The sequence below is a fragment of the Neofelis nebulosa genome, chromosome 15, assembly GCF_028018385.1.
Source record: "Neofelis nebulosa isolate mNeoNeb1 chromosome 15, mNeoNeb1.pri, whole genome shotgun sequence".
Taxonomy (NCBI): domain Eukaryota; kingdom Metazoa; phylum Chordata; class Mammalia; order Carnivora; family Felidae; genus Neofelis; species Neofelis nebulosa.
In genome coordinates, this window is record NC_080796.1 from 25,220,257 (window position 1) to 25,242,337 (window position 22,081).

Here is a 22,081-nt window from a genome sequence, read left to right on the forward strand (position 1 = left end):
CTCACCATCGGCGATCAGGTGCTCGGGGACGTGCAGGGTGATTTTGACAACGAGGGGGCAGCTGACGTGGGACGAGCACACGAGACCGATTACACAGCTGGTGATGCTGATCAGCGTCAAGGTGGTCTTATTCACAGGACTTCGGGGGGAGCCCACTGGAAGCAAGATACAAGCAAGACACGTGGCGGTAAGAATCTTGGCAGCGGGAGGACAATTTGGCCTGTTGCTGCCCAGCCCAGCAAACGGGGGAGGCAGTGGGCAAACCTAGCCCAGGCGGGAAATGTTTCAGCTCACGACCCCAGTGAGCTTCATCCTCGAGGAACACCATGCCGTCAGCTGGAGTCACAGGGGCCTAGCCTACTGGTGGCCCTCAGGGTGAACAATGGCCAGTCATGTGCACGTTCTCTGCACTCATCCTGGGGCAGGTTCACAAAGAAATCATAGATAGAAAGGAGGGCATTCTCCCCTTCCACTCCCTCCGCTGAGCTCCAACCTCTTGGGTGACTCTTCCTCTCTAGGGCCTGGAAAGAGGAAAGTCTCTCTGTATGAGCAGAGGATGTTGCCATGCCAGAAGGGTCTCCCCAGTCCTGCAGGCACTGGGGTAAGGTTATAAATGGCAGCCTAGTGAGAACATAATAATGCTGAGAAGAAGACACCTTCCCAGGCAGGTGTGGACAGGAACAGGAAGGAAGGTTTTCTTGGTGTGTTTTTGTTGGTTTCGTTTTGGGTTTTGTGGAGACGATAAATGGTAGTTAACAAGAGGGACCTTTCACCTGGAAGCAGAACAGATGTGGGAAAGAAAGCAAGTTGCCAACCAATATGTGTCCTTTGTAATTTTCTCATCATCTGATCCGCGTTGGCATTCATTAGTGCTAGAAATAAAATGCATCTATTATGTCAGACAGTGTGCTAAGTGCGTTGCATACTTTGTTTTGTTTTTATTATTTGCTTCCTTAGGATGAATCTGTGAGTCTGTATAGCAACTACCCACTTCACAGGTAAGGAGAATAAGTCTCAAAGAGATTAACCTCACAGCAATAGTTAAAACTCATGAAGCGTAATTATGTCAGGCGCCAGTGCCCAGGCTTTATGTGGCTCGTATCATTTAAAGTGACCACAATGTGAGGAGGCAGCCCCCACAGAGGGACAATCAGAGAGGCGACGGGGCACGTCCAGGGTCGAGCAGCTACTAAGGAACCGGTCCTCGCCCCCAGACGAGGCACTGCTCAATCTCTGGGGGCCAGGGGAGTCTTTGGAACTGCTGTTCTCAGGACCACAGGGAAGGTTTGGGTCCACGGCTGCACCCACCCTTTACGGCAGCACGTTCCCTGAGCGGGCGAGCCGGCAGTAGCTGGGATGACAGACTCCAGGGTGGCAGGCAGACTCTGGGTCCTCGGTCCCTTGCTACCTGCAGACATTCTATTCATGTTAGCGGCCTTTCAACGAGGGGTCTGTTTTCCCACACCTACAATTCTCCCTGGGCCACTCAGGCCCAGACCGGGCCTGAGCACATCTACCTCCAGCATATCCCCCAGGCGCTCGAATGCGAGACCGGACTCTCCCTCTTCCTCCGATTTCCATCACCTGGAGAACGGCACCCTCGGCTACTTGGGTTTCTCAAGTGGGAAAACTCCATCCTCTGTTCCAGAAGCCACACCCTCCACCACCTCCAGTGCCATTAAATCTTTTCTCCACTGGTGTCCAAAGTTCCTCTTGCCTACATTCTCTCCATCCCTACCCACGCCCAGCATCGCACACCCGGACTGCGGCAAGAGCCATCTGCCCAGTCTCCCTGCCTCAACCTCCCCCACCCTCGCCTACCCTCCACCCCGGCCCAGAGGCACACTTCACGAAGCAGAGCAGACCAGGGCCGTGCTCGTTAAAAGCCTTCTGTGATGCCACCTGAAGTGCTAGGTTCAAGTCCTCCAGTCAAGGCGTGTGATCTTCCAGCCTTAGTTCCTAGCAAACCGCAAGCCTGCACGATAAGCTTCATTCTAGTAAACTCTTTACCACTCTCTGACTAGACCATTATCGTTTATGTCTCTGTGACTTTGCACATATCATCTCCTCCTCCGCAGAATGCCACTTTGTCACCTTGTCAGCCTGGCATACACCTACTCTTCAAGTCTCAGCTCAAACAACATCTCCTTGTAAACACTTCCCTGAAACCTTTAAGAGCAGATTCTCACTCATTCTGGGCTGTTCCTTTAGCCCTGGGTGCACCCTGCTGTTATAGCTTTTATCACACAGCGTTGTCACTGTTTACTCATGGGACTGCAATAATTTGCTACTCCTCTTCCCGTCTCTCTGGTCCTTCTGCATCGTCAACCCATCATCCAGCGTCTCTACCTGGCTTCAAAATTTCCAGTCGTTCTCTGTGACCTACAGAACCAAGTGCAAACTCATGGCACACACATAATCCTTTGGTAGCTGGCCTGTTATCCTGCCCCATCCCTACTGTCCCGTGTGCCCATATACTGACACCCCGGATTATAGCTGCCATATTGAACTGCTCTTCCTTGCTTTAAAATACCAGGTTCTTTTGTGCCTTCAAGGCTTCACATACGCTATTTTCCTTACTAGAACGCCCTTACCCCAGAGCCTCCTTTTTCAAGACATTCTATACATTGTATATAACCCAGGTCTCCTTATTTTCTCCTTCTTTGCCTCCTATTGCTGCCAGGTAGAATGACCTATTCTGTCTTCTGAGAACTCACTTTACCTTATTTATAATACTAAATTAAGCCTTATCACTGTGCCATGTTTTCACGTTTCTACCTCCTATCACAAAGCCTGACCTATGGCAGGTGCATTATAAAATTTCTTGCTGGCCTGATTGATGTATTCTGTTCAATTCAACAAACACTTACAAGCATCTATTATAGGCAAAATCCTTCACAAGGCACTTTGGAAAAATAAATTAGACATACCCATCCCTAAGAAGCTTACAGTCTAGTTAATAGCAATAAACAGTTGATGTACTCGGAGAGCTCGGTATTTTAAAGGAACAGTTTTATGCTGCAAAGAAACTCATTCGAATTCATTACTACGGATTTTCCTAAAACGGGATTTTCTTAAAGAAGAACACACCCTGCTCTGGGTTGGATGGGCCTAGGTTGACTATCTGCTGTGTATAAATATGTAAAGAGGATCAAGGGATCCACATTCTCACCCTCAGGGATACTGGGGCATCAGACGTTAGGCCCAGAGCCCCACTCATCTCTTGTGAAAAATGGTGGGAAGGATTTTTGTCCCGATATTAGCAAAGCTTACAGAAACTGGAAATGAGGAATTAAAAGGGCTGCTTCCAATCCCTGGGGAGAAGGCCCTCAGCATGGAGGAAACTCAAGTGGAGGTAGGAGAGAGCCAAATGAGAATGTCTTTTGGGGGGCATTGGTCGATCATTGGTTGGGGGAAATGCTATGGAGCGTAACAGGAGGGACGCCACTCAAATATCCTCCACTGTATCCCAAGGGGCCCCTGTCCAAGATTCTTTAAGATGGGGTGCTGTACAAGCCCGAGGCCACACCGTGGAGAGGTCTAGGAGCCACAACAATGGGACTGCATAGCGCTCTGGCGGTCACCAAAAAGGGCACATTTTAATATAATTTAATCCCGACGGTAGCCCTGTGCATGATGCATTGTTAAACACGCTTAACATGTGGGGAAACGGGAGGCTCAGAGAAGTTGTTGTCCTTATCCAACATCCCACAACAAGTCAATGGTGAAGCCTGTGGAACCCAGACCTCCCTCGGTGACAACAGTGGTACCAGCAAGGGCATATAGGCGGTGGCGATATCTACAACGTATCTACAACAGCCATGCTTGAACATCGGGTGGCCTGGAACAGATACCGGCTGTGCGGAATAACAACTCTGTCAGTGGTGAGGGGAGTGAAGGAAATAACCGGGGCCCTGTCGGGAGAGAGGAGGCAACTTGGGAGGCTTGGGGTCCTGCGGTTCTTCCAGATAGAGGATAAAAGGTCAAATCCCACAACACACGTATGTCAGGCCACAGATCATTCCTCAAGCACGCCATCCCACAGCCGCCACCTCGCCCAGTCCCCAGGCTGGTGTGGCTGGGTAAGCACGAGTACAGCCACTGTCCGCTTTTTCACATATAATGCACTTTATCAACTTTATTTCCTGTGTCTAAACACCAAAAGAGGACTCCTGAGGCTTCCAGAAGGAATTGAGAGTCTTCTGACCAAGAAATAGCCTTTCAAACAACTTCAAAACTTGTTTGAGAGTGCCATTATCTGGGAGAGATGATTCTCCAAAATTTTCCACTCTAGGCTCTTCTTTCTTCCTTAGGAGGAAACACCGGTCGGGATCCAAGAACGCTTCCTGCAGAAACTGGCCTTGGTCCACACGGGCCCCAACCCGACCCAGAACCTCTGCAGCAAACTGCCTCCTCTCCCCAGAGCCCTGTCACCCGCTGTGCCCCTCCATCCTTCCCACCTCTGCTGCGCCTCCGGCTCCTGGAGGGGTCGGTGTAGAAAGTCAGCTGGGGGTCGTTTTCTGTCTCTGTGCCAGAGTCTCCTTCGGGGTTCAGGAAGGCGGAACCAGCTGTAATGAAAAGCAGCACAGCAAAGTCGACATCTTCAGTTTTTCCTTCATGACACCCAACCACTGGGCAAGCTCGAGAGAAAAATCGATAGAAACAAGAGCGGGTTGACTGACAATCTGGGAGGGGTAGCCACAGACACTGGAGCATCCTGATATACCGATTTATTGGAGAAGTGGACCTTTTCGTGACGGCACTCACTGGCACCTTCTCCCCGCCCTGCCCGTGCTCCCCGCAAGGAGGGACAGAGAGCCGCACTGCCAGAGAGGACCTTCATGGATGGAGGCTGGGAAAGGAAGAAGGGAAACTGCCCTCCTCAAAAGCGAAGACATTCTGTTTTTGCTTTTTTTTCTAGGGTTAATATACATTCCACGTGAAAAAGAGGAAGTAATAAAATACATAGACCTGTGTAAAGGGAACAAACCAGTGTCCTCTAAACCCTGGCAATCAGAGAAAAACTGTTAACATTCGACGTGTATGCTCTCTTTTTCTGATACAGAAACAGATAAAGGTTTCTTAATGTCCCCTTAAAAATGGCATTTTGCTGTACCTTCAATTTTATAGCCTCGGGGTTTTTTTCCATTTAATAAATGGGCGGGCAACTTTCCATATTAACAAATATGGATCTATATTATCATCTTAAATGGCTGCATGGTAAGCCGCTGGACAGCAGACAGATGTGCAGGTAGTTAACGGATTCCCTATTGATGGACACTTAAGCTATTTCCAATTTTTCGCTCTTTTAAACAATGTGGTGATGAACAGCCTTTTACACACATCTTTGCGCACTTGTCCAATTATTTCCTGAGGATAAATTCTTGTTTATGAAATCGCTTGGTCAAAGGGTTGATATATTTTTTGGGTAAGTAACACTTAACAAGCCTCCAGAAAGACTGGGCCAAAAACAACCCCCCCCCAGCCGTGCCTGAGAGTGGGGGGTCCAGGATATTAATGGTTCTGCCTCTACACATAATCCACCTCCAAGCCCTAACATCAGACACTGGTACCTCTTGCCTTGTTGTTGATCCGCTTTCTCTGGCTACTGGAGGTGTGCGAGAGCAGGGTGGCCTGCTGGTGATTGGAATCCACGGGGCTGGTGGCGATGATGTTATCTTTGTACTTATTCATCAGCGACAGCTTGGCATTGTCGCTTCCTGCGTAAGGGAGAGTCAAGGCAAAATCTTTCAGAGAAAAGGCCAAAAGGAAGCGAGAGCCACGAAATCTGCATGAACCAAGTAAACGGAGTTTCACAGAATTGAAATAAGGAACCTTTAAAGTGAGAGATTGTCAGAGACTGAAACACTCCTCTCTGATTTCTGGAGGCCAACAAAACTGAGAGAGGGGAGAAAAAGAATGATTACAACTGAAAATCCAAGTCAACTGACTCTGCTATCGATTACGGTCACCACCTGTGGCCCTCTGGCTAGATACAGGCTGCGGATTCCTTTCTTTTGGTCGACACAGAGTTTTAAAAGAAGCCGAATTTGAGGGCAATCAGGCAGAACACACCCCCTCGCCCCTCCACCCCAGTCTACACCCTTCCCTATTGTCTGCCACCTAACTACTGCACACGTTTGGGCTCCCTGCCGCTTCCTGAATGCACTGGGGTTTGTAACCCCTGAGTCACACATGGCTACCTGGTGGGCTCAGCACCATGCCAGGTGCTATGGGGGACGTGAGACATTGACGACATGTCTCCTATCCTCAAGGAGTCCCCTGACTTTAAATCTCATTTAGAAGTGGCTATTCATACAGGAGGATCTCTTCTAGATACCAAGCAGAATGGAAACTTTTATGATGTGATTTCCCTCTCTTCAAGCCCCACTGAAAGTCCATGCATCTTAAGCAATTTTCAGGACCAAAAACGTCTTCTTTAAAGATAACTGAGCCAAGTTTTGAGGGATCACGGTCTTGGGGTTTTATCTATGAGGCGTGGCTTACTTATGGAAGTTTTAGAGACGGGAGAGCTACCGTAAAGGAAAAGTACAATCGTTTCCTCTCTGCACCTTGTTGACCCGATTTGGTTCAGCCTGATCAGGTCCAAGTCCTTTCCACCCAGCGTCTCGTAGAAACCCGAGGCACCTAAGGTCGGACAGCTTGACTGCATCTTATCTGAAGACCCTTGTAAAGACCACAGAGCCATGGGCAAGACAACACATCTCACCACCCCCACCCCAGGCAAAGTCTCGAGAGTCACAGAAACAGAGACCCCTGTCCCTTCCACCTCCGTGGCAAAATAAATTGCCGAAGCAAACGTGCCACATACAAAACTGTCACACACACACGTTGATCTTTCTTCGGTAGCTTCTCCCTCCCCTGGGGGCTGCTCTATCAGATATGAAAAGGGCTCTATCTAGACCCACTCTTCTGTTGGATGTAAAGGCAGCTGTGCTCCCAATGCCAAGCGGAAGTGGAGGGGGATTCAGTTTATACTTGTTCTTCTGATTCCCCACATTAGAAAACAGCTCCCATCGTCTCACAGAAAAGCTGGCTCTTCTTGCCCCCCCCCCCCCACCCCGGGGAAAGGGGCACACGTCTGCCATTATGGACGACAACCAGCCACCAAGATTGGAAAACTGCTGTTCCCGGTTCACTCGCGAGCTCCCCGGGACGAGGACCCACTGGCCCACCTGGTGTGAGGTCCATCCCCGCCTTCTCGTTGCAGCCCTGCAGGGAGTCCAGGGTGCGGGTGACCTGGCTGGCAAAGTCCTCCCCTCCGTTCATGCACTCCCTCTGCAGGTGGTGGCGCAAGTCCGTGATGTCGTACTCATAACCGTCCAGGATGGGTGTCTCCCGGATGCTCAGGGTGCCGCTGGAGTTGTGGCCCTGCACGCGGGCGTTGCGCAGGCTCTCCCGCCCGTGCCCGCCGATCAGCACGGAGGGAATGTAGTGAATCTCGTTGGCTGCCTCAGCGCTGGCACTCTTCTGGGGCTGGGGCACCCGGCGGCGTTTACACCAGCGTCGACGCGTGTACAGGATCATCACCAGGCACAAGATGGACAGCAGGAGAGCGATCATGCCACCCTGGGAAGAGACAGCAGACAGACGTGGGAAGATGGGCGAGCTCGTCCCGCGGAGAGGCACCGGCCCTCCCCCTACCACCGTCCATCACTCACTCACTCATTCACTCCTTCATTCATTCAGATGCAGGAGGCACTTAGAGTTGAGCCTCACTCAGTGGCACAGGGACAGTCTGCCGTGATGGGTGCTTAAGGAAAATGGAGAAAAATGGGATTGCGATGACCGGTGCTTCATTTAAGTGATCCACAGTTGCTTCTGGCTTAGCAAACAATTTGAAAGAGAAGTCTTTCGATGTGTGTGTGTGTGTGTGTGTGCGTGTGTGCGTGTGTGCGCGTGTGCATGTGTGTATCACTTCAGCTGTAGAAACAGGGGAGGGGGTTAGTTTGTTAAGGCAAATCTGTTACACATAAAGCTGGTTTCCGGCCAACTTAGCAGCAACTTAGCAGGATGCTTAAGCAGCAACTTAGCAGCAGGATGGCATCTCATTTCTTCCTTTCTCTCACCTTAAAATCAGCCATGTATAGGTCCTAACCCCAGCGACATCAATGACCAGCAAGTCCCCTCAGATTCCTTGTCTGGAAGGGGGTGCTGAGGACTGAGTTAGGGAACTGTGCGCAGTGCCTAACAGACTGTGTCACATGGAATCTGGGCTATCCTCAGCCTAACCTGAAATGTTTCCATTGGAGTAGGGGAAGGCCATCGACCAATCCAAAGCTACGTTTATGTCCCTTAGGCATGCACAAGCAAGCGTGTGGAGGACCCTCACCATTTGCACGTGACTTTTTGGATCCCTACGGCTTTAGGGGACAGCTTGCTCCCACACATGCGGCCTTGAGTGATCTCTCATTCTTTTACAATTCGAAGGAGGGACCGAGACCCGTGTCCTAGGGCCAGGCTCGCAAAGGCATTTCCTTCGCAACCTTCTTATGCTCCCAGGCCATCTTCTGAGGCCTCTCCTTAAACACCAGGACTCTACTTGGTTGTCTAGCAGTGGCCAACACGCCACGCTCGGCGACAAAGAACACCTGACCTCGACATCCACGGGGGCTCGGCGGGCATAAACCTTCCCGTGCACGATCTGTATTCAGTCCCTTGATTTTGGTCAATATCTCTCCAAACCTATTTCACTAGGTGGGGGGCGTGCCAGATGGCTCTGACCTCAACTCGGGCTTCGGTCACTGCCACCCCGTCACGTAGGCTAGAGATGAAAACCCCCTATTAATTCCCAGTGCCCCACCCACCCCAGGCTGGGTCAAGATCATTCCTTCAAATGCACCAACAGGAGCCTTTTCCAGTCTCGTGATAACTGTATCTTGAATTTATAAAGTTCCTCTCCCCATACATCTTCCCATTTACCCTCCCTCCCTGACCATCACCTGGAGCAAAGGAGCACACGTCCCCGTGCGTACACACACCGTGTGCTCAGGCACAGAGAAGCTGACACAGGAAGCAACAGAGTCAGCTGCCAGGTGACAGACAAGTCACGTCAGGCGGCTTGTTGGGGACAGACACTGGCCGCCAGGTTCTTCAGACTTTTCTTTTCTCTGTTGGAACCCTTTCTCCTGGTGAAATCTCTCAGGCAAGTACACAGAAAGCGTAAATACGAAGCTGCCTGGGCTGCTGTGTGGGTGGGGGTCCCGACACAAGTATTCTGGGTCCTGGCTGACTGCCACCTCCCTGCAGCCCGCCAGCCCTGCAGACGCATCCAGGGGGCGGCACGCCCGGGGGCCGCAAACAAACCAGAGCCCGCCCCCCGTTTGCCGGAGTCCCACCCGCTAGTGTTTTCAGCAGGCCCTTTATCTGGGAGTCAGACCCGCCATCGTTTCCTTCACCCCAAATTGAAACCGCAACAATGGGCAATTAAGCCACACAGAAAGAATAACTTCCCGAGTGAGAGGAGTTGTCAGACATTGAATTAGGCTAGTGAAAACGAGAGGTAATTTTATTCCCTAAAGAGCCGTGAGAGCAATATAAACATCAATCTCCCAGGAAGGGCTGAAACACCATCTTTCCCGCTCACACTGAGGTATTCGGGGGGCCCCTCCGTGCTTCCCATCAGTTTCTCCCGGTTTTGATCGGAGGCAGGCCGAAGGTTCATCCCCCATATTATGCAAGTAATCAAGCAAGAACAGTTGTCCATTCTGGGGCTGTTCCCGTGTATCAGACGTTGGTTCTAAATGCTCTGACTTCTAACTGCTGCTGGAGGCAGGGTCAACTATTTCTCCATTTTACATCTGAAAAGCCTAAGGCACAGAGGTTAAGTAACTTGTCCAAGGGCACACAGCAAAGAAACAGTTCTGGAATGGGAACCAAAGGCCTCCCCTCCCATGGCAGAGCCTCTGTTCTTAACCACCAGGCTCCAGTGATGCTCAGGCTTCCGGGGTTGCTCACTGGAAACACACACACCCTGGCTTCTGTCTCACAAACCGTAAGCGGGTGGGGTGGGGGGAGTGTGGATAATCCAACTTAGATCTACCCTCCCTTCTCGAACAAAAAACAGAAACTATTCAAAGTGCACATGTAGCTGACAGCGGGTCCAAAGAGGCATCGTCATAAACAAAGGACCTTTCACGGGGCGCCCACTAAGCGTCCAAACCCAAGATTAATTAATTAATTAACCCAACCCTCACGTTTCAAGAGTTCTGTGTGAAAATAAGACAGCGTGCCTCACACATCACCACAAGCCTGGAGGACATCATTAGGTCTCAATTTAGTTAAATTTCCACGAAGAATTTGTTTTCTCTTTCAACTGTGAGACCCACTGAAAACCTCTAGGTTCAGCCCCTCCTTTTCTGATGAAGAAACTAATGCCCAGAGAAACTATAAAACTAGACAGCTCCAAAGTGGTTCTAGACCTGATCCTTTTTCATGGCACCGCTCTGTTAGGTTCATCTAAAATTCCCCAGGGGCACCCGGGTGGCTCAGTTGGTTGAGCTTCTGACTCCTGACTGTGGCTCAGGTTATGATCCCAGGGTCGTGAGATCGAGCCCCATGTCGGGGCTGTGCATGGAGCCTGCTTCCAATTCTCTCTTTCTCTCTCTCTCTCTCTCTCTCTCCCTCTGCCCCTCTCCCCCGCTCACGTTTTGTCTCTAAAATAAAAATAAATAAATAAATAACATTCCTTTTACCATGTGTGGCTCTAGACGCTCCATTTGGAATATTTTATATTTACTTATTTATTTAATTAAATATAATGCATACACTTTTTTTATTTTTTAAGTATTTTTTATTTATTTTTATTTTTTAAATACAATTTACTGTCAAGTTGGTTAACATACAATGTATACAGTGTGCTCTTGGTTTTGGGGGTAGATTCCCGTGATTCATCGCTTACATACAACACCCAGTGCTCAAGTGCCCTCCTCAAGGCCCATCACCCATTTTCCCCTCTCCCCCCCAACCCCATCAACCTTCCCCCCATCAACCTTCAGTTTGTTCTCTGTATCTAAGAGTCTCTTATGGTTTGCCTTCCTCCCTCTCTGTTTGTAACTTTTTTTCCCTTCCTTTCCCCCATGGTCTTCTGGTAAGTTTCTCAAGTTCCACATATGAGGCAAGCATGCATGATATCTGCCTTTCTCTGACTTACTTCGTTTAGCATAATACCCTCCAGTTCCATGCACGTTGCTGCACATGGCAGGATTTCATTCTTTCTCACTGCCAAGTAGTATTTATTTATTTTAAATAATAACTTATAGGGAGCTAGAACACAAGTTTCTGATTGGCTAAGCCAGTGTATTTAGCATATCTAACCTTGCTTTATTGAAATGTTTCCCCTGCTTAGAGTCAGTGACCCTAACAACCTTGGGTTTTTCTTAATCGGTTATTAGTAATGGGCGCCAGCCACTAGGTGAGGCTCGGCATAGACATGAAAAGGGACTGTCGACGTAGGTATTCAAGTTGTGGTAAGGTTTCTCTGCTTCTACAACCCAAATTGGTGGCAGATGTCACGACCCTTAGCAAGGACTTACTAATCGTGGATTCATACATAAATAATCACAGAAATAATGTTACATGCTATGAATATATAATAAAAACATTTTGTCATAATAATAATTTGTAAAATCACTATACACAAATTCCTCTGAACTGCTTATCTGCTCTATCCAGTAAGAAGGTCCTGGGTAGGGAAAAATGTAGAGACCCTCCACTATACTAGGAGAAGCCATGGATATAGCCACCTTGATAACTTTCCTTCTACAGTGATGACATGGAAATCCAGTGCTCACATTCGATCGTTTTTGCATTCTTGTGATAAACCATAGTTTTTGCTTTTAACATTATTTTCAACCAAATTCCACAGAGAATTTTAAGCATTTTCAATTTAAGTCAGAGCTGCTCTAAAATTTTTCTTTCAAGGGATCTAACAGAACAAAGAGGTGGCAGATGAAATGGAAAGAGTGCCTGAACCAGGAGCTACAGCGAGGAGCTTCCTGGTCACCAAGTCAAAAAGGGAAAGGCAAGCTGCACACATCTTGTCTGATGATAAAATTCAGTGGGAGGAACAAACTTCCTCCATGCATTTGATCCCAGACAAGACGTCATAATGGTGACGTCATCACACGAGGCTTTACAGAAAGCATGCAGGAATTCACACATGAGCTCCTGGCTTTGCATTTCTGTATCACCTTAGCTGTGCTCAGAGGGTATTCTTCATTTATGTGTGTTAGCTTCAATTTTTATGGTATGCAAAACGAAGCAAAACAAGGCAAACGCATTAAGGTACATCTGGACCCAATGACAGGTAACAAGTTGCAAACTCTGAACATTCGAGAAAAAAATAACAATTACTGCAAGATATGAAATTGTTTTGCTCTTTATTCATCTTTTCATGAATTTTCTGATTATTCTATCGATTTTTCTCAAAACTATTAACATTTTATAACTAGAAGCACGTTTGGGGTAGATGAGAACTCCACATCCGTTAACAAGTTGCATGCAAAAAAAGTGGCATTTAAAAATATGTTTTCTTTAGAAATCAATAAATCATTTCTACTGGCTTTAATAGAGATCAAAAAAATGAAACCAGCTTTTACTTTATTATGACACTGACATTTTTCAGCACTTACCTGAGAGAATAGTATGATGTTGGTCAGATCCCTTACAGGTTTTGAAACCTTTGTGTAACAACGTTGTACATAACACTGATGATGATCGCCCAGGGACAGAACGTTCTAGGCAGATCTCTGTTTATGCTCATCCCAATCATGCAGGCTAACCCCAGACTGTCTCATTATCTGACCTGTGTGTTCATCCTGGGTCTACGTCGCACCTCCCACCCTGAGCTCACTCCTACTTGCCCTTCTGAGTCATTTCAGTGACACAGCCTCAGCCGATTCTTCCCTAGTCTCACTGACCTGCCCACGGAAGCCTCCACATAACTCTGACCACAAGCATCTTTCCTTTGGTTTTCCTGTCCAGCTCATCTACTAGAGTACAGACTTCATGAGCAGGAGCCACTAAGTTCTGGGGCCAAGCACAGTGCATGGCACAAAGGTGTACAATAACTAAAGAAGGAAGGAAGGGAGGGAGGGAGGAGAGGTCAACTGTGCATGTATTTCAATATAGACATCTTCTATGTGCTTGCAAGCAAAGCTTTATACAATTGCTATGTAACTCATCCATTCATTTCATTACTCAATCATTCAACAAGTTTTTACTTACTTCAGCAAGGCATTTGTCTACTGGTCACAGGGATGGAGATACTGCAGTGAAAAATACAGGTATAGTTCCTGAGCTCGTGGGCTTCACATTCAAGTTAGAGGAAACAGTCCCTATAATTTGGCTTTTAAAGGTAAACTCAGGCACAAAAGGAAGATGAGAACAGCTCACCAGGGCTTGGAAATGTCACTGCTCCTCATAACAGAAGAAACTGGGGCAGGTAAAGATATCTCGGACTGGAGGTAGTACCCTAGGGAACACGTCGGGGCCAGTGGAGTCCTTCCCTTATCTGGTATCAATGTCATATGATCAGTAAATCCCAGAATAAAGAATCTCCATCTATCAAATGTCACTGAAGTTTAGGAGTCACTTGGGTTTTGTGAACCCTTGGCAGAGAAATGGAAAAGCTGAGATTATGTGTCCAGCTACCATCTGTCAAGGGACTGCAGCCAATCAATCAACTCACATTTCAAAGCTCCGTTTCACCCTAGGAGTAACCAGAAGAGTGAGTCTGAGACATAATTAATTGTCCCTCAAGGCAACTGGACACACGGAATTCAAATTATATTCCTAAAGGAATTAAATGGTGTTAGAAAATCAGAATGAAATAGACAAGTTTGGTGGTCCATGTCTCTTATTTTCTCCCACTAACAATGCTCAAGGGTTGTTGGGGCAAAGGGCCTCTCTCATATATGACAGTGATCACTTACATCTATCTCTGGCTTTCAAAGGAGACAGACCAACAGGAGAAAACTGTGCAAGTCTGCATGGCATCGCCGGCCATACTCAAATCTAGATCCAAATGTTCCAGGGGCAGTAAACAGATGAGGTACAGAGATGACTTTTCAAGGTCTTGTCTGACCCTGTGCTTCTGAGCAAAACTGGACCTCATTTACTAAGAACATGGAGGTCACCAGTAAAACTGCAGGGCCAACCAGCAGAAGGGCTCTGGGCAAGCTGTATTAACTCCTCTGCGCCCTCCCCAGGCTTTCATCTAGCAAATGAAGCGACTGACAGAAATGAATGGACTCTTCCAACTTGAAAACTTCCTGATTGTTAACACTGATCCCTGTCAAACTGGAAATAGCTCTAAACTGGTGGAGAAAATGTCTTTGAGCTCTTCCTGTGCAGGAAAGCCAGTAACTACAGACCACAGCAATAAGGGAACTGATCCTTCAGAGGTGGGCTATCAACCCTACCTAGCCCAATGGAACCCGTGATAGGAAGCCCCAAAGGCACAATAAGGCCTTTGAAAATTAGATGATGTCATCAAAATTGTGGTAACATGTTGTTGACCTCAAGGATCCCTTTACTGTCAGAAGGAGTCACCTAAACTAGAAGAGAAAGCCTCTTGGTTTGTTCTTCTTGAAGATTCTCTTTCCTGTGGTGGCTGGCAAACAGAAATCCATTATCCCCTGCCCATCTCTTTCCCAAATGGAAGACGAGAGAAACATGTTAAGCATATTAAGTAGTGAGTTCAATTTATAAATTATTAGGAACATTACCTCCCCTTGGGGGTTTTCCGAAGTCTTTAATAGTGTGGAAATGCTTTCCAGTTGCCACGGGCCACCACGTTAATTAAGAGGCCTCAATATGTCCTCTGGGGCTTCTGACGTGAATTGCACATCCCACGTGGGGGACAGAGCTGCCCTGCCTGGTTAGCCTCTCACTGGGGCAGGATACTATGTTAGCTGGCTGCCATCAAATGCTTTAGGACCCCTTCCCCATGCTTCCAGGCGCAAGAACCCAAAGCTAAGGGAAGAAACAGAAGGCCTTCCAAGACCTTCCCTCATTAAAATGCCATTTGGGGAGGTAGAGACGGGGACCAAACAGACAGCCTTCCATAAGCAAGAGACAATCCCTAAGACTAAGAGTCTTCCAGATTAGGCAGGTTGACATCTGAAGGCTCTTCCAATCTGAAGACACTGTGAATAAAGTTCTTCTCCGGAGGAGACTCAGCTTGCTAGCCTTTTATTTTTTATTTGTTGGCTTTTCCCAGGTCCAAAGTTTTAATTCGGTTAGATTTGCTCACTATTCTTCTTCTTTAATCCAGGAAGTTGGTCATCCATTTCTTTATGAGCCTTCAGGAGGTTCATTAATGAGAGCCTGAAGCCCTCTAGGGAAAGTGGCTGGAGGCTAGCATGCTGGAGTCAGCCCGGGCTATTTCAAGTTGTCCTCTTTCAGGTTCTTTTTATAGAGCTGCTTTTTTGGTTCTTGGGATTTTTTCTTGCCTCAGAACCTTAACTTTGCTGTCCCAAAGCAAACGAAGGAGTGCATTTGTTCATAAGGAGCTCAGAGCTCTCGGATCTTCAGTGGCACCAGGCGCCTGTTGTTTGCCTTAATGAGAATGCCAAAGCCAGGTGCAGCCGGGTGAGGCAGCGGCGGGGGGGGGGGGGGGGGCGCAGAAGCAGCTTGCTGTATGCAGGGTGTTCCCGGTCCAAGGCTAGCCTAACGGGTCCCCTAACTCCAAAGACCTGCCTAGATCTCAGCAGAGTGGGAGAGCATGGAGGAATCAGGACACTGGGCAAAGCTGAGGTCCTCCCGTCCCTCTAGATATAGACGGGGCAATATTCTAAGAGGTGCCTTGTCAGACACTGTGGATGGGACCCCCCAATCAGTGTTGTGTTAAGAGGCTGGCCCCACATGTAATATGGGGTATGTGCGTGTGTGCACGTGCACAGATGCATGTACTGTGCACGAGAGGCAGGCTGGGAGATAAAAGGGTCCAGAGAGAAGCAAAAGCACTCCAGGTCGCTGTCTCAGCAACCCGTGGGCAGAGCTGCGTGAGACAGGCTCCCTCCATGGGCTATGTGCACCAGCCCTTCAAAACTTCACAAGCCAAGCATGAAGCCAATAAATAAATATCTCCAGCTGGATAATGCTCAATGCTTATTCTTGGCCACGTTCCTTTCCTCCTTTCCTCTTTGTTTTTATGCAGTAGGTGATCTTGATGAAATAAAATAATAACAATAATCTGCTCCATTAGGACCAAACATTAAGGGAATTATTGAACAAGTAACAGAAGAGGCAGCTGGCACAGGATATGCTAATGACCATTAGACTTTAACCCTCCTTCTCTCTAAACATAATGGAGTTGTTAAACCCCTCTTCCTCTCATCTCCCAAAAGTCAGGCAGCCCAGCCCAAGGGGAGGTGAGAGGTCTCAAAGACCTAATAGCTCTGTGGGCAGCAGCTGGGGGTGAGCAAATGAACAACATTAATGACTAGTCACTGAGAGCAGACTGTATGCAAGGTACCTGTCAAGACTCCAATGACTTCAGCTGAAAAAAAAAAAGTGGGGTATAGCAGGGTGGAGACATTCGAGATGGCAAGATTTCCCTGAATGTGGTACATATCACTTTCTGAACCAGTGAAGACTTAAAAGCTCTGTTTCCTCTCCGGAAAACAAACAAACAAACAAAAAACAAAAAACAAGCTGAGACGGATCATTAAAAGCTGTGCTCTTCAGAGATACCTGCTAGTCACGGGCTAGGTACAAGACCCAACACATAGGGTGTGGGTCTTGATCATATTCCTGTCCCACGCAGGAAGGTACAACTTGGTCATAATAATTGCCGTGAGGTCTGGTGTGCTAGGGTCTAGTCAGATACTCAGGAGTTCTGCCCAGGAGATTCCTCTCAGTGGAATCTCCAATGGTGCAGTGTCTGTACTAGGAGAGGTGACAAACCTACCAAGCTGAGGGTTAGTTTTGTGAAGATCTCAAAGGCTACAAATCACTATGAAAGCATTTCTCGGCATCTACAGCAATCCCATTACACATGCTTAATCCATGCCCCCCTACTAAATTCCTGTCTTATTTTGTAATTCTATGGACACACTGCCTTATTCCTTCAGTATCGAAGCAATGAAGAAGGAATAATAACTACCATGTGTAAAGTATTTACCATGTGCCAAACATAGCACACGGTGAATTACATTCATTATTTTATTTAATCCTACCAATAAATGTAAGTAGCAGAAATTACTGTTTCCATTCTTAGATGAGAAAACAGATTAGAGGGGTTAAGTCACTTGCTCAGGTTCGTGTGGTAGTTAGTACAAAGCCAAATCAAGACTCAACCACTGGTCTTAATGATGTTCTATGACCTGGCTGAGTAGAAAGGGGCCCACCATCTGGGCCTGGGCCAGGGCCCCAATTCCCTAACCTCCATCTTTTCTAAATTAAGCCCTGAATGGCCTTGCACCTACACATAACTCTTAGGATTATACACGTAAGGATTCCCAAATGTCTGCATTGTGGACAGTCTACACGGTAGATGTCCTGGACGCCCCCAATCTTCTTCAGTTAAGCTTGATCACAGGGTTAACCAAATGCATCATTTCAAGCAGTAATTTAATTGTGCCAATGGTGGCCATATTTACCAGGCAAGGGAAATCTATTGTGATCATCTATTGTGTCATTCTGACGCAGGCAAGGGAAATCTATTGGAGATACCTATTCTTGGGTGGATGTTTTTTTTTTTTTTTTAACATTTATTTATTTTTGAGAGAGAGAGAGAGAGCATGAGCAGGGGAGGGGCAGAGAGAGAGAGGGAGACACAGAATCCAAATCAGGCTCCAGGCTCTGAGCTGTCAGCACAGTGCCCGACGCGGGGCTCGAACTCACGAATCGCGAGATTGGGACCTAGGCCGAAGTCAGACACTTAACCGACTGAACCACCCAGGCGCCCCTTGGGTGGATATTTTCTAAGTGAAATCAGCCGTCTTAAGGGTTGCAAGGTACAGATGTTCAAGCATTTCCTTGAGGACAGTCTGCCATACGTGCACACAGACTTAGGTCCCTCTGCCACCTGAAGCCCTTAGTCTGGGATCAGAGACCTAAGAGGAGCAGTGGATGTTTTCCATAATATAACAGCACATGTAGAAAACAGACTTGGAAGAAAGTGTCAGACTTGAACACTTTCAAGGAAGCCAGGAACTGCATCGCAGTCGGGTCACCTACAAGTTGGCTGGCCAACAGACCTGAAGAAGGTAAGAGAAAGCCCTGCAGGTCATGTCTTGCATTAAAACTCAAAGGATGATAACGGTCACTCCCAATGCAAGTCATTCAAAGCTAGTCAAATACAGAAGTCAGCAAAACTCTCACACACAGCTTTCTGCTCACAAAGGATCTCTCACTTGTAACATACTTCACCCACAAGGCTGATGAGAACAACGGGCACTCGTGGCCACAGCTCTTGTAACACTCCAGCTGTGACTCAATCTTGGCATCCAAGTAAGATGCATATTAAAGCTGAAGAACTGTAGCAAAGGGAGCAGGCGAAGGAATTAAGGACAGCAGAGATGCTGACGTACAAACGCAATTAGCATATCCTATGCCAAGATATCTTCCAAGCCCTTCACTCTTGCCAACAAGCTTTGTCTGATATCAAAGAGGGGAGGGAGAGGGAAGACTGACAGTCAAAAGAGTCTCCTCTTGGGCCATGCGCTAAGTGCTGTGGCTCTTATTTCTGCCTCTTAAAAAATTATTATAATTCAATTTTTCTCTGGAACTAATCAAGCACAGAATCTGGAGAAGAGGCCTGGTTTGGGAAGACAATCTCTGAGTGAGGCACTGACGTCCTCATTAGGGCAGGCTTCCTTCAACTACCACCTCCAACATCAGCAGCACATGGTCTTTGGCTAATTATATTTTTGAAGGCAAAGCCATTGTCAAGTCTTCAAATCCTCCCCATCGTTAATTAAAAAAAAAAAAAATTGCCCTGCTCTGCCTCCTCCCTCCCTGGCATCCCACCCACCCATCGCCGCGTGATGTCAGCTTTGTTCCTCTGGTTTTCCAGGATTTCTCTCTTATATTTGGCTTCTGACAGGGAGGTGATGAGGCTGAGTACAGAACTGGACACCTGTAACTCGATTTCTTCACTAGCTTGTCCGTGGCTCACTTTGTTCCTGGGTGGAAACTAGTCACCTCTACCAGGTCGTTGGGCACAGGCCCAGTGTTCACCAGCCAAAGATGGGCCCAAGCAGAGGGAAGCTGAAAGCTGAGCCCCAGCTCACCCCTCTGCCCGCCCCCCCCCCCACCCCAACCCCGTGGAAAGTGACAAAAAGCCCAACTCAGCTATAGTTTTGATTTACTGATCAGTGGCTGGATCATGTAGTGTGAATCCACAGGTCAGCCTGCTCTGGCCAGAGACACTCTCATGATACAAAGATAGTCAGGGGTTCTTGCTTCCAAGGCAACTGACGAGACAGACATCATCTTTCCAGACAAGACATTATTCTGTACCTGGGGCGGGCATGTGCTGCTGACCCCAGAAGGGCCATTCCCAGCCAACCAGTGGCACCATTATGATTTAATTCAGATCACCGCGTTCATGGGATTTTATTTTTCTACTTTTTAATAGAGGTGATTTTTTTTTTCTATTTTTAAGATTCAGTGTTATTGTAAGGGAGAGGGAGGGAGGGAGGGAGAGAGAGAGAAAGGTGGGTTGAAAGGAGTAAGTGGGAGAGGGAGGGAGAGAGAGGACACACGCCCATGCCTATTGCCTATCCCAGAGCCTTTGCCCTCTCCCTCCCCTGACCTGCCCTCCCTCACTATCCCTTTGCCTAAGCCCCTTACCCCCGCCACGGCCCCCACCAGAAGTTCCTCTCCTTCCCAAAAATGAGTTTGATTTCTACGATCCTAGGACATGTTTTGTCCCCACTCTGAAAGCATATGTGGGCATTTCTGAATTAATCTTTAATCCCTAATTCTGCTATGTCCCATATCATAGCTCTGACTACACACGCAGGCAGAGACCCCACTTTAAAAACTTTCCACAGCCCCATTCTCAGCATGGACAGTGCACTGCTTGATTAATTAAAGTGAGGTTGGCTTGGCCAGGTTGATACAGCACACAGAACATGACTTTCCTGCTGTCTGTCAACTCAGACTTAAGGCCTCCATCGGGGAGCCCATCTTCACTCCTCTCTGCTGGCTCCCTGGCCAGTGCTGAGAGGTCCCCTCAGCGCAGAGCCACCCAGGAAGAAGTCAGCTCTGGTAGGACGTCAGCATCCTCACCCACGAGGGTGGGTGGTTCAGATGGGAGGTCCATGCTACAGACCCGTCATCCAGAGGACGTTAGCTGTGCTTCCAGAAAGCACGATGGCTTCCATTTATCCAACCTCGTTCTGACTTGTACCTTTTTGTGCCATCAGCAAAGCTGCTGTGAGATGGCAGGGGCCTCACTTAAACCGACAGCCATTTTTCCTCTAGAAAAACTAACTGGCCTGTACTTGCTTACTCCACAAAACTCTGCGTGAATCGCGTCTCGTCACCAGAGAGGTTAAAGAAATTTGTCACCACATTTTTTCCTTATGATTGACATATAACTGACATATGACATTACGTTAGTTCCAGGTGTACAACATGATGATCTGATATTTGTATATACTGCAAAATGATCAGCACATTAAGTGCAGTTATAAGACATCTATTAGCACCTAATTATAGGAAAACCTCTGCTACGTGCTTTACAAAGGGAAGGGTGTGAAGAAAGTCCTCTCTCCTGGAAACCAAAGCTTTACTTTTTGTTTTCATTAATATATGCATTTTCTGTATTTATGTATGCACATATATTTGCATTTATCTTTCCGCTTCTAGAGTGTGACTGCAGGTAGGATGTAGGAGTTCTCGCTAACTCCGTTCTGTAGTGCAGAAACTGCATCTGCCTTAGCAGAGGGCCACACACTGTCAGGACCAACCGTTCTCAACGGTCTTCCCCGCCACCACACCATGACGAATGCGGGCTACAAACTGGGTAGACCCCACAGGCACACCCAGTGCCGGCTGTAACCCCAGCGAAGTTTCCTCTGCGTCAAGAAACCAGACCAGAATGCAAGCTGAGTGAGAACGACTTTTTTTTATCGGGCACTTATAATGTAGACTCTATTCTAATGGAGAAAAGGAAACCAGTTACAAATCCTGACACTGTGACTATTATCAGCGTCAGATTCAGCTGCCACAGTTCACAACTGATGGGGACCCGGCACCGTGGCCGAGAACTGCAGAGGTGTGAACGCAGCCACTGAGGATATGAAAGGCGAGCCATTTGCTTTGTCCAGAGGCTGGGTCAGGGACTGTCCTGTCTTCAGGTCCTGGGAGGGGCCCTCTAAATTTATAACACTAGTGAGTACTACCCCAGTCCTTCACCCATGCCCTGGAACACTCAAAACCGAAGTCTTCACTCTGAAAATATCTCACAGTGATTTTGCTCAGTATCAATTAAAAAACGATTTTAAAACATTCCATAGACGATGACGGACGAATAGATGGATAGAGATGGCCTTGTGACTAGCCAGCTCTGGTGGGTATGGTAGTCTTCCCTGGGCTTCCTGTTCCATGATTACGTGAAGGGAAGAGGGGAGGTGACGGTTTAGTGGAAGAGTAGGGAGCCACAACCATCAGAGAGGAGACCTGAGTAGAACATTCCACCAAAGGTCTTGCAAGACGAGGGAAGGCGAGCTGACCAGCAACCAGCTTTTGTTTCCCAATGGCGCCACTTACCGGTCATTCAGCCCTCGGACTTTTGAGCCTCAGCTGTCTGTCGGATTTGCTCAGCCTTCTTCATGGGGTTGGCCGTTCATTCCCAAAGTCCCTCTTGGCCTCCTAGCAAAGACCAGAGGCTCCGCTAGGACGCAGAGATGCGGAACTCCTCACCTTCACCCCCTCCCCGCCCCCAAGCAAGGAGTTCATGCTCAGGGAGACAGCCGCACACACAGATGACGATGAGGTCCGTGGCAGGAAGGCGTGTCAGGGACTGCAGAGCATGACTCAACCCTGCCTAAAGGGAAAGGGGTCAGGGCATTTTCCAGGGAACTCACGGGCGAATTTTAAA

The 22,081-nt window shown here is 47.9% G+C and overlaps 1 protein-coding gene across 6 annotated transcripts in view; it reads right to left on the minus strand.

Annotated features, from left to right (window-relative positions):
- The window catches only part of ASTN1 (astrotactin 1), a 303,122-nt gene that overhangs the window by 150,474 nt on the left and 130,567 nt on the right, over positions 1 to 22,081 (minus strand). For all 6 annotated transcript variants that reach the window (XM_058700150.1, XM_058700151.1, XM_058700154.1 and 3 more), the window contains exons 3-6: positions 7,197 to 7,590; positions 5,574 to 5,720; positions 4,461 to 4,568; positions 6 to 155 (exon numbers count right to left, since the gene is read on the minus strand). In XM_058700150.1, the coding sequence (XP_058556133.1) occupies positions 6 to 155; positions 4,461 to 4,568; positions 5,574 to 5,720; positions 7,197 to 7,590 (799 nt within the window). The remainder of the gene's footprint in view (positions 1 to 5; positions 156 to 4,460; positions 4,569 to 5,573; positions 5,721 to 7,196; positions 7,591 to 22,081) is intronic.